At 39.2% G+C, this 18,092-nt stretch overlaps 1 protein-coding gene across 2 annotated transcripts; it reads right to left on the bottom strand.

The window, feature by feature from the left end:
* Window positions 1-253: 253 nt before the first annotated feature.
* LOC132545556 (multiple epidermal growth factor-like domains protein 6) lies at window positions 254-17,865 on the bottom strand. 2 transcript variants are annotated; one of them, XM_060209244.1, is made up of 5 exons: window positions 17,726-17,865; window positions 3,791-5,672; window positions 1,712-3,526; window positions 1,084-1,247; window positions 254-560 (listed from the first exon to the last, which is right to left on the bottom strand). In XM_060209244.1, the coding sequence occupies exons 1-5, from the start codon at window positions 17,814-17,816 to the stop codon at window positions 556-558; spliced, it is 3,957 nt and encodes a 1,318-aa protein (XP_060065227.1). In that variant the 5' UTR covers window positions 17,817-17,865; the 3' UTR covers window positions 254-555. The 2 variants fall into 2 exon arrangements, with proteins under 2 accessions (XP_060065227.1, XP_060065226.1); XM_060209243.1 differs by having other exon boundaries at window positions 254-413.
* Between the last annotated feature and the right edge of the window lie 227 nt (window positions 17,866-18,092).

The following is an 18,092-nucleotide window of genomic DNA, read 5'->3' as shown; positions in this document are numbered from 1 at the left end:
ACAAAATTATGACACGACTGTTGTCTAATTCGAGGTATGGTGGTATTAACAAACGTATTGAAACGATTGAAAGGAACACGCCTGGAAGGATATTGGAATCAATGGTCCATCCCTGACAGTTTCTCTCATACTTCTACACGAACACCGTCTCGCTTCATCATGACCTCTCTCTCTCTCTCTCTCTCTCTCTCTCTCTCTCTCTCTCTCACACACACACACACACACACACACACACACACACGCACGCACGCACGCACACACACACACACACACACACACACACACACACACACACACGTTTTCTCACTCTCAGTTTCTCATAGTGATTTTTAATCGACTGTTCGGTGGGTATAGACCGCATCATCAGCTACACGGCCATCTGTTCTACTCCATAACATAACGTTCTGAAACGGCTGAAACGGAAACAAAACAAAAACCAGGTATAAATACGCTACAACTACGGACAAGGCAAACTATGTAGCCACGTCAAGCAAACCAAGCAGGCAGGATGCATGGTGGATAAAATGGTACCGTTGCGAGGTACAAAACAAATTGTTATACTTACAAAAACATCGGGATGAAACAAAAAAAGGTCCATGCAAAAATGTTAAAATTTAAACTCTTTTTCCGTTCACGTTTTATAAAGCTATATTCAAATCAAAATCGAATGGAAATAATCATATAGATATAAAATAAACCCTATAAACAAATATATATCTAGTCATACGTTCGTCCATGTAAAGCTGTTAACAGTTTTCTTTTGTAAGCAACTAATCAACTGTCCGAATTAAATTAACCACTTTTTCATAATCTCTTACACATTTAGTGCTTTCAAATGAAGAACACATCAGCAGGTCGGATTTCCTGTTTTTCTAAATCAATGACGTCCCACCCAAAAACAAAATGGTTTCATGCGGTTCTTCAACACCGAATCCTTCTTTTATGTCTAGATATAGAACAGGGCCGATGGAGCAATTTCGTCACGTTTCAATTGATCTTAAATACTCTAAACACCAGAATGAGTAATGTTTTGTTACAGAACTTTTCGTCTCATAAAAACATAATCTCAATAAAAATAATAACCTGCAGGGTTCCCGACGTTAGCCACGTGAACAGTCATTGGGCGGAGTCCTGGTCTGGGAGTGTCTGTCCGCCGTACGATCGTCCCCCAGTTTCTTTGCTTCCGTTTTGTAGGTTTTGACGCGTTGTTAGCGTAGTCAACACTTTGATCAGACGTCCTCTTCCGCCTAGAGACCAATGAAAAATACACTTTAAAATAAACGATACTGTAGAACAACTTTTTAGCACTAATGTCAGACTTCTTTACACAAGGCGCAGTGATCTTCTAATACCATTTGAAGAAAACACTGTAAAGGGTTATCATTTTTCGATGGATAGAATGATCGCAGCTTTACCGAAACATTGATAGAAAGCAGCGTGTTTTACGGAACACATTAAATGGAATTGTTTCTTTTATCAATTTTATTTCAAATGTGTCTTTTCTCGCGGTTCAATTCAATACTCGAAATTAACAACCCCGCTCAAAATTCCACTCGGAATAAGATGGCCAATAGGATAATGAATTATATTCAACTGAGCGCGTAAGGAAAGCCTGTATTCAGATAATGGTGACCTGCTAGGCGATATAAGCTTTTAAGGCCTTGCTTGGTAACACCTATGTGTATCTCTACCAGCCTGTAAATTTACTCACTTCAGAATACAGGAGAGAAGAACTACCAGCAGTACGACTCCTATAAGGGAAGCAACTCCAACCACGACAATCCAAAACATTCCAAACGTGACCGTCTGCTCATCTTTTTGTAACTCACAGCTGTAACCATCCCAGCCGCTGATACAGCCATACCGGCAGGTCCCATTGATCGAACACAAATTATCGTAACAATTACTGCTGCAGTTTTTAGTACAATGTTTGCCCATTTTGCCTTTCTCACATTGTACGCAATCACCGTTAGTAAAGGTACATGCACCGACGCATTCCTCTGGACAAAATTTTGTACAGTTCAATCCGAACGTTCCGTCCGTACAAACACGACAAATTCCCCACCGTCTATCACACAACGTACAGTTTTCACCACAAGGCACGTCGCAGTGATCTCCGAAGTAACCAGGTGCGCAATTGTGACAACGGGCGGATGTAGTATCACATCCACCAGCATCACATGGACCTCGACACTCGCACTTTGACCCTGTCCAATCTGCCTTACAGACTAAACAATCACCGGAGGTTCTATTACATTCCGAGGCATCACAGTTTGTAGGGCATGCCGAAAGACAAAACTTGTCATAGAATCCGTTTTCGCATTGATGACATCGTCCTGTGACTTTGTTACAGCCAGTTTTATCACAGTGGCCAGTACACTCGCATGTCTCACCGTACCAGTGTTTCTGGCAGCCGTAACATTTACCACTGTGTCTATGGCAACCAGACCCACTGCAATTCCGAGGACATGACTGGTCACAAAGTTCTCCGAACCATCCAGGTGCACATTCCGAACATATTCCCGTCGATTTGTTACATTCGTCCTTGACCTGACAATGACCACGGCATTTACACCGAGGACCGTACCATCCGTTCTCACATGCATGACACCGTCCATTCCGTTTGCAGATGTTTTCGTTACAGTGTTTCGGACAACGTTTTGTACAAAGAGCTCCTCTCCATCCGCCTTCGCATTTGTAACACCCGCCTGTGGAGTTACATCCGTCCTCACCACAGTGACCGGAACAGTCACAAGTGGCACCGAACCAGCCTTCTGCACAGTTACATTGTTGCGGATTACGACGGTTGCATCCTTTGTCACCGCAAACTGTTGGACAAATGGACAAACAAAGTTCGTCATGGAACCCTGTCTTACAAGTATGACATACTCCTTCCTGGTTACAACCCGCTTTGTCACAATTTCCGGAACACTCGCATGTGGGACCATACCAACCTGTCTTACAGCCAAGACATGTGCCGGTATGCTGATCACACGAGTTGTCAGCACAATTCTGAGGGCATTTAGTGGTACAGTTCGGACCTGACCAACTTTTGGCACATTTATAACAACGACCCTCTGATGAGCATGAATCATTTTCACAGTGACCTGTGCAATCACACTTATCCCCGTATCTGCCGATGGGACAGTTTAGACAATTACCGGTGTGTCGGGCACACTTCGAGTTCAGACAGTACTGAGAACAGGGTCGTAAACAGTTTGTTTCAAAGTAACCACCCAAACAATTAAAACAGCGTCCGCCTTTGCTACATCCGTTTCTGTCACAGTAGCCAGTGCACTCGCACTTCGCACCAGACCAGCCTGGTTTACAAGATGCGCAGGTCCCGTTATTTTTTTCACAAGGGCCATTACAGTTTTCAGAGCACCGAGAAGAACAGTTAGCCATATAAAATCCTTCTTTGCAAGCGTCACACACCCCGGTCATTCGGCCACAAGTATCTGCACAATTTGATGGACAGGCAACAGAACAATCACTTCCAAACCAACCGACAGCACATTCAGTACACCTGCATCAATGAAGAATTTATTGATTTGATAAAAGTGCATTATTTGCAATTGAACAAATCTGATTATAATTTTTTTGTAATAAAAAAAAGACATGGCTTTATTTCAAAAATGTTGGAAATATTATACAAAGAATAGAGTAAATTGAATTGGCCAAGTTACGCCTTACCATCTCTGCAGGCTATACATACAGACTTGTTCCACAAAATGAGTAAAGTAGACGCACTAAGTAGATGTAAAACTCAGAATCTACTAAAATTACTTACGTTCCATTTAAGTTGCATCCCTTATCTCCGCAGTGCCCTGTACACACACACTGGTCCCCAAACCGGCCTGGCTTACAGCCCTTACTACACATCCCTGTCGACTGGTTACACTCATCGTCAAGACAGTGCAAAGGACATTTCTGCTCACACGTGACACCGTAGTAACCTGGAGAACAGTTTTCACATTCACCAGATGACTGAATGCAGGAATGATCCCTGCAGTGTTGGGGACAAAACGACTGACATTTTTCTCCAAAATATCTTGTTTTACATTCGTTACATACTCCGCTCTCACGAACGCAAGTGGTTTCGTAACAGTTTGCAGGACATTCCTGTCTGCATTGTTTTCCGTGAAATCCAGGAGAGCATTCTAGACAAGTTCCGTCGGACGAACAGCCGGATTGGGCGCACTCTCCCGTACATGAACACGTGGATCCGTAATACCCTTCTTTACAGAAATGGCATTGTCCACTGAACATGTTGCACCCATTTTCACCACAATTAGAGGGACAAGATGAATTACAATAAAGTCCATGCCATCCAGATTGACATCCCAAACAGTACTTAGTTTCTTTATCACACCCACTTGTATCACAAAATCCAACACACTCACATTTGTCACCGTACCAACCATCCTCGCATCCAGCGAGGCATTCTCCAGTCAAACGAGCACATGCTTCGTCGACACAATGCGATGAACACCTTACATCACAACTATCGTCATAGAATCCGGTTTGACAGGACACGCACCTTGATTCGGGACATTCATCATTCATGCAGTTGCCCCTACATGCACATGTAAGACCAGTATATCCATCCTGACACGAGATGCATGCGCCTGTAAATCTGTCGCATCCAGATCCCTGACAATTTTCCGAACAGGCATGCTCACACCGCGTGCCGTACCGCCCATCGGGACATTGGTAACACGTTCCGTTATCACGCTGGCATCCCTGTGTGCCACAGTCTTTGGAGCATGTCAAGTTACACCAGCGACCAAAATAGCCTTCAGGACATGGAAGACAGTTTCCGGTTTCCTGCTCACAAGTGTTGTTGAAGCAGTCGGAACTACATGACAATGTACACTTGGCTCCATACCATCCAGGCTTACAATTCTGACATTCTCCCGTGATCCGATCGCATCCCACACAGCCTGTTGAACACGATTCCTTGCAATTAGTTCCAAACAGCCCTGGCAGACAGCCCAGACAGTCACGAGTTGTTTTATTACATCCTCTTACGTCACACCCGGCTAGTTTCTCTATGCACTCACAGTTGTCCCCGTACCAGCCAGCTTCACACCCATTCTTGCAGCGTCCAGCACGTTCACCATCACACTCACATTCGCGTATGTTTTTGCTGTAATAATGGCTGAATTCGACAACGCAGTGTTCGCTACATTTGTTTGTGCATTTTCTTCCGCACCATCCTGGCATACACCCGTTTTCACATTCACCCGTGATGGAACTACAGTTCTGTATGTGTCCGTATATGCTTGTATGTCGATATTTACATCCTTCACTACACCTTTGATCGCATGTTGTTCCATGATATTGAGTTATACATCCAAACTCACACACACCCGTGTACCGGTTGCAGAAATTCCCGCTGTGTATCCCAATTTGGCCTGATTCGCACCCGCTGTTACAATCTTCTTCACATTTTGAGCCTTTCTTCCCTGCAGCACATGGTTCCTTGCATGTGCCATTAAGTCTATCACATAATTTGACGCTTTTGGATTCGAATTCGCTGATCTTGACGGATGTTAAAGAACAAGATGCTGGACAAAGCTGATCACAGCCCTCACCGTACCACTGTTCGGCACACTCGTAGCACCTCTTGTCTGAATCACAGCCTTGGTCGGAACATCGACCCCGACAAGCTGAAAAAAGAACAAAGTGTCATTAGGCATTAGGTTGTCTTCCCTTATAAGATAAGAATCGCAAACATTGAATATAGTCATTGAACAGCTTTCAGTTGTCATTCATGGGCTATTTAACATGATGTGCTGATGTACTTAACTAAATTTGTCCTTATGCTGTTGAAATTCATATGCCTATGAATGCCAACTAAAAACAGTTTCACGCTTAAACCAAGTGATCGGCTCTTACACTTACTTATGTGTTCGACTCTACTGTAACGAGCATTGGTCATATGAGTACTGACAAAACCACATCTTTTGTCGGTCTTGGAAAAGATGGGTGTCTGATGTGTCTTGACTAAATGACCAAATTGATATCAATTGTTGTATATGAACTTAGAAAAGCACTTAGAGATTTTAATCATGTGAAAAGGAGTTACAATTTCTTACTTTCGTGTGGAATCAATTGCATGTTTTTAATGTGATTTTGTTTGTGTGGTTACGGAAGTTACCATGCCGGTTATTCAATGGCGTACAAATAAACACAACTCCTTCGGTTTTGTGTTCAACATTGTCTTACATTTACATGGCAAGAAAAAAGGAAATTTTAATCAATTCACTGAGCAAATAGAATGAATAAAATCGATTTTCGAGTGAGATTCCTAGTATTCCACACTTTGTGAGATGCATGGGTGTAAGGAGCACGACCTGGGGACGGATTTTGCAACTGATCTTAAAAGTTAACTCACCACGTATAAAAACAGCATTTAATAAGTTTCCTGACTAATAAAAACGGAACTGGACAGGACGAGAGTAAGACCCGTTACCCAAAGGTACATCGATCTTTCTGATATTATATCTCAAAGTTATGGATGTTAAATCATAGACAAGCATCTGGGACACGAATTATTTCATACAATATTTTCTAACCAATATCAATATTTAGTTCTTTACCATTTTGCTCCAGAATAAAATCTTGTTAGCATAAGGCCAAATGTACGACCTGTTCTGTGAGCAATGAAAAGAGCCCAGACAAATGTCGTAAGTGTTAAAGTAAAGTTTTGTCAGGGTGTGACATTCATTATATACATGAGGTTACATATGAATGCAAAGGACAACGTCACCGCCAAAAATGGCCGGTTGTTGAGAAAATGTAAAGATCCTAGGTGTTTCAAAAGGGGATGGTTGTAAGAAAAATGTAAGGATCCAAGGTTTTCCAAGATGGCACTGCAACTACAGCACGGATTAGAAGAAACTCATTGGATCTGTACAGTGTTCTATACAATAGACCTCATTTAACTGTCCGGCTAAGTCCCGTCATTATACGACCTGCTAAGTCACATCATTATACCGACCTGCAAAGTCACATCATTATACCGACCTACTAAGTCACGTCATTATACCGACCTACTAAGTCACATCATTATACCGACCTGCTAAGTCACATCATTATACCGACCTGCTAAGTCACATCATTATACCTACCTGTTAAGTCACATCATTATACCGACCTGCTAAGTCACATCATTATACCGACCTACTAAGTCACGTCATTATACGACCTGCCAAGTCCCGTCATTATACGACCTGCTAAGTCACATCATTATACCGATCTGCTAAGTCACGTCATTATACCTACCTCTTAAGTCACATCATTATACCTACCTGTTAAGTCACATCATTATACCTACCTGTTAAGTCACATTATTATACCTACCTGTTAAGTCACATCATTATACCTACCTGTTAAGTCACATCATTATACCTACCTGTTAAGTCACATTATTATACCTACCTGTTAAGTCACATCATTATACCGACCTGTTAAGTCACATCATTATACCTACCTGTAAAGTCACATCATTACACCGACCTGCTAAGTCACATCATTATACCGACCTGCTAAGTCACATCATTACACCTACCTGTAAAGTCACATCATTACACCGACCTGCTAAGTCACATCATTATACCGACCTGTTAAGTCACATCATTATACCGACCTGCTAAGTCACATTATTACACCTACCTGTAAAGTCACATCATTACACCGACCTGCTAAATCACATCATTATACCGACCTGCTAAGTCACGTCATTATACCGACCTGCTAAGTCACATCATTATACCGACCTGCTAAGTCACATCATTATACCGACCTGCTAAGTCACATCATTATACCGACCTGCTAAGTCACATCATTATACCGACCTGCTAAGTCACGTCATTATACGACCTGCTTAGTCACATCATTATACCGATATGCTAAGTCACATCATTATACCGACCTGCTCAGTCACGTCATTGTACCGACCTGCTAAGTCACATCATTATACCGACCTGCTAAGTCACATCATTATACCGACCTGCTAAGTCACATCATTACACCTACCTGTAAAGTCACATCATTACACCGACCTGCTAAGTCACATCATTATACCGACCTACTAAGTAACGTCATGTTAAGGGTTTGAAGTGATGGAACCTGGGAGGCAACGAAAGAAATTGAAAACTTATCTACATAGATGAGGACTTACACAAGTCCCATAATCCAACCAATTTTCTTGTTTTCAATTAATTTTGTCTTAATTCTGAACTTTACTACTATCTAAAATTCACTGAAACGCGTTCACCTCTCTGTGAATACAATCTAGAGTCGAAATGGTTGCGTGTAGGTCATGGTCCAGTGCATATACCATATACAGATAGGAGACTGACATGAAGGAGTGGGGCTAGGACGTTGACTGAACAATGGATGTGTCTAGATCGGGTTTACATGTCCCATGTAACAAATTGTGTCGGGAAATAGACAAGGGACATAAAAGTAGGAGTATATATACTGTACGAGACAGAAGCTGTGAGTGGGATTTTAAAGGAATTGACTCTGGTGCAAATTCGAGATTATGGGTTGGAACGAGGTATTGATAAGAGTCGTTTTAAAGATAGAGCTAGGATGCTCAGTAGGCAAGGCTAAGAGACAGAGTCTGTGATTTTAAAGGATGAAGTTAGGACTCCAAAGAATGATTTGTGTAGACGGGAATACAAAAATGGTAAAACCATCGAAAACTCCAGAAAACAATCATTGTGACATACAAGCTTTCCTCAAGAGCTATATCTGTCAAATGCAATATGCCACATTAAATTGGGGAGATTAGAATCCCTAACCTTACGCTATAACGAAGCAGTAGAAGTTTTGACAAGAAAAAATGACGTTACATGTTCGTATACATGTGCACGACATTTACGTATGAAGCTGAACAATAACCAGAAGAGACGTGACGTATCTTCATAGAAAACACAATTTTGTATGTTTTCTGGCACCAGTGTCATTGATCCGTACACTCCAGACCTTGTCGAACAGCATCGCCTGGCCTACCCTCCCCCGACTTCCATATTTAGGCTGAAAACAAATATCACAACAGAGGACTATTTGTTATGTAATCCAATCAATATATTTCCAGGCGCCAAGATAGCAATGTATGAGGTTGTGTTGTGTGGCATCCCGCTATACTATAGCGCCAAGCAGCATTATAACAAGCATCATCACTCCTATATGCCAATGACTATTTCTTTAGTTACAATGTATCCCGAGTTTCCTTCAAGAAAACCTCTTAAATAAAAAAAATCTACAAAAAATGCAGCTGTGTGTCCTGCGTATAAAAAGTGCAAAACGATAGCACTTCAGAAAGCGTTACAACTCTAAATTCATTTTGTGCTGTACGTTGAGAAACTGATACGGTTGAACTGAATGTGAATGAAATAGTATGTGGACATATTTCATATACATTTAGGTTGTATTTCTTCGCTACTATAGCTTTTAAGAATTCAACACACAACACCCCTTAATTTTTTAAAACAAATCTACGTTCATTCTTGCATGCTAATAACATTATTTGTTTATCTCAGTTAAATAGGAAACCGCAAAATAGCACTGGACCGGGGTATGAGACTGTCACTGAAATTGTCTATCATTTTAGATGAAAACGTAATTTGTTTTTTAATATGTAAGTATATGTGTACAATAGACCAGTCATCATGTACACTTGTTTCACCCCTGAACTCGCACGAGTGATGCTAGGCAAAATGCCCATGGCGATTACATGGGTTATTACCAGCTTGTGTCATCTCTACGGCTGGATGATTTGATGACAGTAGGTGTTTGTCCCTGACTAACCGTCTGTAAATCGGGGTACCAAGCGCCTCAGTGCCGACCTCCGGGTGGGTTTTCTTTGTTCATCGCAATGTGACTACCCATCCATGTCGTTTGTTTCCTTCATCTCTGTATCCAGTTAAACATTAATACACCTCAGAGATGTAGTACTTTTTACAATATGACCCAGTGTAAACAATGCCTTGACATATCTATATGAAAAAGTCATAAAGCCAAATATTCGAGATACCTAAACGGCCACAATTTTTTGTTTTCATGCCTTTCAGTGCATAGGGAAATTCAATTAACTTATAATTATAAACGTCTAATAGTAATTAAATTTCAGAGCAGTGAACTCGATTTGGCGATGAAGATCAAAATCTAATATAAGTCTTACCTAGTCACAGTCTTGTGACATATACGTCACAAACTGTCTAAAAGCTCCGACGTCCGGACGAAGACCATTGAGCGACAAAATGGCAAATCTTCCGTGTCCGATTCATACCTTCGTGACACGTTACATTTCTCATTCTGTATAAAACTGTATACTTGGCGTCAAACCACAACCCGGATTAACAAAGCACCATAACACAAAAATAGCTCACCAGAAGTGATCGACGTACGACAAGGTCATGTTTGAGATCCCAGAGAGATATTGGTGTAAACCATCTTTTGGTTTTTACCTGTTCTTTAAAAGTGCCCCACCCCACCTTTTTTCTCTCTCTATGCTTTTGCTCTTACTTACAAGATATTCAAAATTTCCTCTGATGAAAGAGTGATGATAATCGTTCACTGTAAAATCCAAGATGCCGCCTGTCGGCCATTTTGTTTTTGTGATAAGGCTTAAATAAAAAAGGCACCAGGAAGTAAGGCTTTTGGGGTTTTTTTTTTTAGAAATATCCATTAAAATGTTTAGCAAAGATTGGATAACAAGAACTGGTCATGGACGGACGAAGGACGCCGGACACATGGCTATTTAAACAGCTCACTACCGTCAGATGGTTGGAGCTGTCAGGCCAATCCGACGTGCATCCGAATCACATGACATAACAGCAGTCCCAGAACAACGTACGGACATAAACTGTTCTGTGTCAACATTCGACGCATGGCTAAGATCACAGAGCGCAAACTGTCCAGTGCCAACATTCAACGTACGTTAAAGAACATGGGACACAAACAGTCCAGTGCCAACATTTAACGCACGGCAAAGAACATGGGACACAAACTGTTCTGGGCAAACATTTAACGCACGGTAATGAACATGGACACAAACTGTTCAGGGCCAACATTCGAGGTTCGGCGAAGATCATGGGATAAAACCTTTCGGACAAAGCGTCTGTGACGATGGGTTCTCCAGTTTCATTTTTCGACCTCGTGCGTTTGTAATGGTCGTGTAATGGCCACTGGCATTATATGACAACACAAAAGTAGTATCACCCAATGCAAGTAGGGCAGTGCGGTTGACAATGGATGACATCGGACACAGGAATATATGTGTAAAGTTTGTGTTTACTTTTAAATTCCATTTAAATACTTTGATATCCACTGACCAGATTATCTTAAAGATAAATCCCCGTCTTTCAGGTGTCGTTAAAAACGTCCTGGACGGCCAGTTGCCAGAATTTATAATTAGACCTTGAATACTTGGCTATGTGTTGTATTACATATATACAAATGTGTGTGATGTGACAGTTTTCTTTAAAGCACAGAACACGCCAAACACACAGAATAACCACTGGCGTTTTGGTGGGTATAACTTATACAGCTGACTTAACATCTGGACCATACCGCGTGATTAGTGGTACCGTGATGCTGTTTATAACTCTACAGAAATAGGTATATCAGCATTCTCATCAATTCTTATGAATGCAATAAAACAGCATAACAATTACAGCGGGATACATTTTACAAAACTAAGGATGGACATAATGTATAAATGATATAGTATTTCAAGCGATTAAAGAAAAAAACTGCAAAGTCGTTGATACTGAATACTAATATACAGGTATGCCCTTATTCAGGACTTAATCTGCTTTTACGCGTTTCGGTCTTTTCAACAACTACATAAATGAGAGTTCGTCCACTCCTACCCCGCCCCCGCGGTTTACAATGTTACGCAACCATATGCATACCTTCCTACTCCGCCCCCTACCGCTGGCCTATATCTATCATTCCTTGGATGGCACCCTGTGATGGCTGGAGGGTATAAAAAGGACAAGTGTTTCCTGCTCACGAGCGCTGTTTAAGGTTCATTTAACACCAGACAAATCAAAGACCTGTATTTCAAATATCGCCAGACTAAAACCGATTAAAATACACCGAACCACTCATAACACTAGTTTCACCGGAAAATTTATTTGAACAAACACAACATGGTTTAAACTTTAGTATTTATCATAAATCATAAGAAGTATTCTGTCAGCTTTACGAAGCGTTATAAAAATTATCGCCAAGTGTAAGTATTAAGTATTTTAATCTTCTAATTCTTCATATGTCTGAATGTTTCATGTAATTTCTATAACGCTGAATTCCGTGGTCAACCCGTAATGCACGCTGTGCCCATTTGAAAGCTGATAAAAAGGTATGAAAAGCTGACCAATCTTTGACTGGTCAGATGTCTTTGATATATATATAGTTATGTATATATATATATATATATGATATTATTGATCTAGAGGGAAAAAAGACGGTGAACAGATCGCGTTGAACAGAAATCTCGACAACCAACAGACAGTTCAGCACAAATGTGACACTTTTAATCCAAAGAATCGACCAGTGTCACAAATTAATCAGAAAATCTACCTACAGACGTACCTATCGATATATTTATCACAGGTATACGAATAACGACATACTTACCTACATACCAGCAAATGAATTGTACGATATGTCGTATATAGCTCGCCCATAACATTTAGAGTATGTAGCCGTTGTATAATTGTACGTTGCCTTCAAATTAACTATACTTAGAACACTTTAAAATGAAATTAAATTGTACACAGTTTCCATACACCTATAATGATCAATCTACACACTGTTAAAATACAGTCTCGCATAATTACACTATGCATTTTCTTCATTATCAATCAATTCAATAGTTAGCGTAATATTCAATACCAGAAACAACTTACTACTAATCAGTGATAGTTATATAATCACCCATATCAACCACGATCTTCAATAATAAACACAATCTCCCATGTCAACCACGATCTTCAATGATAAACATAATCTCCCATGTCAACCACGATCTTCAATAATAAACACAATCTCCCTTATCAACCACGATCTTTAATGATAAACATAATCTCCCATGTCAACCACGATCTTCAATAATAAACACAATCCTCATATCAACCACGATCTTTAATGATAAACATAATCTCCCATGTCAACCACGATCTTCAATAATAAACACAATCCTCATATCAACCACGATCTTCAATAATAAACACAATCTCCCTTATCAACCACGATCTTTAATGATAAACATAATCTCCCGTGTCAACCACGATCTTCAATAATAAACACAATCTCCCTTATCAACCACGATCTTTAATGATAAACATAATCTCCCATGTCAACCACGATCTTCAATAATAAACACAATCCTCATATCAACCACGATCTTCAATAATAAACACAATCTCCCTTATCAACCACGATCTTCAATAATAAACACAATCTCCCTTATCAACCACGATCTTCAATAATAAACATAATCTCCCACGTCAACCACGATCTTCAATGATAAACACAATCTCCCAGGTCAACCACGATCTTCAATAATAAACACAATCACCCATGTCAACCACGATCTTCAATAATAAACACAATCTCCCTTATCAACCACGATCTTTAATGATAAACACAATCTCCCACGTCAACCACGATCTTCAATAATAAACATAATCTCCCACGTCAACCACGATCTTCAATAATAAACATAATCTCCCACGTCAACCACGATCTTCAATAATAAACATAATCTCCCACGTCAACCACGATCTTCAATGATAAACATAATCTCCCACGTCAACCATGATCTTCAATGATAAACACAATATCCCACGTCAATTACGATCTTCAATAATAAACACAATCTCCCATGTCAACCACGATCCTCAATGATAAACACACCACGATCTTCAATAATAAACATAATCTCCCACGTCAACCACGATCTTCAATAATAAACATAATCTCCCATGTCAACCACGATATTCAGTATCAAACATTCGAATATATTTCATAGTGAAGTGGTCAGAACAGATATGTACTGAGACAATAGTTCATCATACCGATTACAACTTTCCTGTTGAGAATTTTCCATTTTTCAATACATACAAATGTATGCGTGTCATTTGATTCGGTATGTTCTCAATATCACTGTTATTGTAAAAGATGTCCGCTGCTGACAGCTTACAACACTTAAGCTTTAAGAAGATGCAGATGAATGTAAAGATAATGAGGGAATTATGCGATAAGTCAGATTACCTCCTTGTAATATAAAAAATATATATGGTTCTATTTTGAATACGCAAGTGTGTGGTGATATCGATGGTGCACTGGATCTCAGTTGCAAAACGTAACACTATTTATTTTTGGACCGATCTAAACACATCCCATTTACTTTTTTCATGAATCCGAAAATTTTTCCTTTTTCTTGTATTTTCATGTTTTTGTTGACATGATCGTATGGTCTTGTTTTTTAATCAATACCAAACATAATATCTTATCCATCATCAACAGGCTTATATCCGATCTCCAAATCCCCCCACCCCAAAAACAAGTATTTAAATCTACTAATGTTGTGGAAACTTGGCTAATGACACATGGTAAAATAATAATCCGAAGATACGCGGTTTTGTTTTTTATTTTCATGAAAATGACAAATCAATCATGGGCAGGAATGATATCATGTATATATATATATATATATATATATTTCTTTTTCTATAACAACTCAAAAATTACCATCCAATATTCCATACATATCTGTGTTGTATTTCAGTACCTGACGCCCCACCTGGGCACGGATTGTTTACTTTTTTAAAGCCCAGGTTACAAATTGTGTCTGACACAGGTAGGCCTAAAGGGTTATTCACAGCGCCTACACCACAACGGGCCCATCCCTCTGTACATACGTAGGTATATATATATATACTGACTGAATTATCCAGTTTTTCTTCATTTCCGTGTCAACAAATGCTTACAAATTCGATATCTATTTGCACACGTTATATTTTACGGTCTTTGTTTAAACTTACTGATCACTATCTCTATAGATGCCTTACAAAGAATTACAGCAGAGATGTTTTGTGATAAAATCAAACATGAACACGGTTTGTAAGTATGACGTAACATATTATGAACAAAGCGGGTACTCTTTAGAGAACAGTGTGGTAAAATGTCACTGCACTCACATTGGGTATGTACCAAGGTGCATGTTAGTAGCCATTCTACCGCATTCCTCTTCAGTGAACCCACGAAAATGTCAAACAAAACGTTGGGTTTAAAACATATACCCTAACTTAAAATTATAATTTTCTCGTGTTTACCCTGGCGCAAATCCCTGTCGTTATAACACGAAGTCTCCTTGTTAATACACAATCTAATGTATATACTTTTATAAATACAAATATAGGGATAGCGGGGAGCAGAAATAAAAAAGACCAACCCCCGGGATTTTTGTACGCGATACCCTTAGTAAACTCATCCTTTCTCGAACCCTGTAATAAAATATTGCAGTGTGATTTCACGGGAAATTATCTCGTGATTATATATATATAAAGGGTAGGGTTACTCTGTATGTTTCCGTTGTATTGTCAGAAGTATAAGTGACGATGTATGACTCGACACAATATAACACACCTTTTAGCACCTCCGGGTGATTCAATCACTTTAAAAACCGTTACAACGCAATGATCACAGAATGTACAGGAAACTGTCATTATATAAGTGCACTTATTGAGAAAATTATAAGTAAGAGATAACGATATCCGCCATTAATAAAATAGATCATTCTCAATGTCAGGGCTTTGTAAGGCTAAGATGATTAATTTTAATGACTTATTAACTGAGCTCAACACTACATGTACTTAGGTTTAATCAAGTGGGACATAAAATTTGTATGCAGTTAACTGTATGGAACTTTATCTCATATAAGATATTATTAGACCAACCCATCCCACTTCTGCTGATTCCTGAAGGACATTGCCGGACACCCGAGATAGAAATTGTTGAGTTTGTACATACTTAAGGGAGAATTTTCAAGTTAATACCCAATGCTATAGTTCTAATTCTAAAACCGCCATTGATATGATTGTCATATATCGTTGTAAATATAAATGATTTTTCTATGTTTGACACGGAAAGCAGACACCTGAATAACAGATATCTATTTTGTAACAAGTCTTTGTCGAGAACGAAAAATGTTAAGCAATATTTCCGCTTCAGTGTTAAACTCGATCTGACTCGATAACCACCAGCTTTAACTACGCCAATATCTTACGGTGTTAACACATGCTCTTTAGGCATATCAGTCCACGTTTGCTTACAGGCAGTAAAAGCACAGAGAATTCCCCCCTCACACATATTGATTAATAGTTACAATGTCAACATTTTCTTACCTTTAATTAATATGATGTCACTATCAACAACCGTGTCCATTTCACACACGAGTGTCAGTTTGTCACGTGAGACAGGTGACGATCGGTTTGATAACATCGATCAACACATGATAATCTACTGTTTACCTGGAGGGGTCTACCAACCGACAACCTGTCCTTATAATGACCACCAGGATGAACAGTCTTAATTCAATTATTGGAACGCTCAATGAATATTGATTGCATGAAATCTACATAATTAGCTAGTGTTTTGAATAATTGTTGGCCACGTCTGTGATGTCGTTAACCAAAGGTGGACATTCCTGTTATATAGCTATCAGGATCTCGTGATAACAAATACGTTTCCTAATTAGGTAAAAGTAAATAAATGAGCTGGGAGTATTATTACAGTGGGCATGTAGTCAACTTTATAGCTTGCGTGTATGTTAATTACAAAAAAAAAAAAAAAAACGCTGACATTTATTACAATTTTTATAATCGATTGATTCTTTTAAAAAGTCATCGACATACATATTTTCTATGAAAACATCGGGCATTCGTGTCTCCCAGCGACTAAGACAAACTAACCACATGTCAATACACTAATGCTCGATTCATTATGCTAATCTGTATTTTTTTAAAACTGTCATAAACCCAGTTACATAATTTACAAAACAACTCAGTTTAAAGCTCATGCTACATATCAAACTAAGCGGTCGATGACACGACATTAGGGACCAATATTTTGATACCTTAAAAAATAATGTAAAAATCGACTAAACATCTTTCATAATATATATTTTAAATGTCATGAAACCGTTTACATGTATGCACACACGACAGCTGTTCCAGCTCGCATCCTACCTGACCTGTTATAATACAGAACTTTATAATCCGTTATAATTTATTCATGCACTCAATTCACCCAGTCAATTGGTAATTCAATATTCAAGAAAAGCAGAGACAGATATGAAATAAGAACGGCTGTGATTCTACTTCGGACCGCCACCCTCCCCCTAATGGTGTAGTTGCGTAATCAGTTTGGTTCAATATTGATTTAAGCGTGGAGTCTACTGGGAGATGTGAAGATTAAAATGACATCCCTCCAATAGGCCCGACCGATTACATACACAAAAACACATTAAATAAAACAAAGTCGAGAAAAAGTATGGCGAAACCAAAACATATATCAAATAATGTTATGTTTGTGTATTGTTAATACATGAATACCCATAAAAAACCAAAACAAAACAAAAAATAAAAATTACATATTATTTAGGTTATTTTAGATGTATTATGCATGTGTTACTTACCTGTGACATTCCTCAGTTGTGACATTAACATTAAGAAAAGTATCATCCATTTTGTACTGTCAACAAAGGACAAGGTACTCTGCCAGGCCATGAATGAATGGAATCTGGTGTTTCTAATACCAACGACACTTCAGAACATGTCTGGTGTGAGATATGGTTTGAGAATAGCAAACACGCGTCCACCCTCTTCTCGGATCTAGCCATTTATGACCAGCTGATATATTGAAAAATTACATCCGATTCGTGTTGAGAATTTTATCATATCAGTCACTCAAGGAAAACGGAAGTGAACAATGTTGTGCCGTCCCTGGCGGTGTGTCCCTATCTCATAGCACTTTCTGTATGTAGAGTGTTCGTCTGCTACAGG

Source organism: Ylistrum balloti, unplaced genomic scaffold (genome assembly GCF_031769215.1).
Source record: "Ylistrum balloti isolate Yb309-2 unplaced genomic scaffold, AGI_CSIRO_Ybal_v1 Utg369850, whole genome shotgun sequence".
NCBI lineage: Eukaryota > Metazoa > Mollusca > Bivalvia > Pectinida > Pectinidae > Ylistrum > Ylistrum balloti.
Note: the sequence above shows the minus strand (reverse complement) of the source record. Positions and strands in the feature narration are given on the sequence as shown.

What these genes read in the sequence shown, in the direction of transcription:
- LOC132545556 (XM_060209243.1), bottom strand. Translation starts at nt 17,816, where the DNA reads ATGGCCTGGCAGAGTACCTTGTCCTTTGTTGACAGTACAAAATGGATG. An exon ending in ACAACTGAGGAATGTCACAG is followed by an intron (nt 5,673 to 17,725) that starts GTAAGTAACACA and finishes TTCTTTTTTCAG; the next exon opens with CTTGTCGGGGTCGATGTTCC. An exon ending in TAACGTCGGGAACCCTGCAG is followed by an intron (nt 414 to 1,083) that starts GTTATTATTTTT and finishes TTTCCGTTTCAG; the next exon opens with CCGTTTCAGAACGTTATGTT.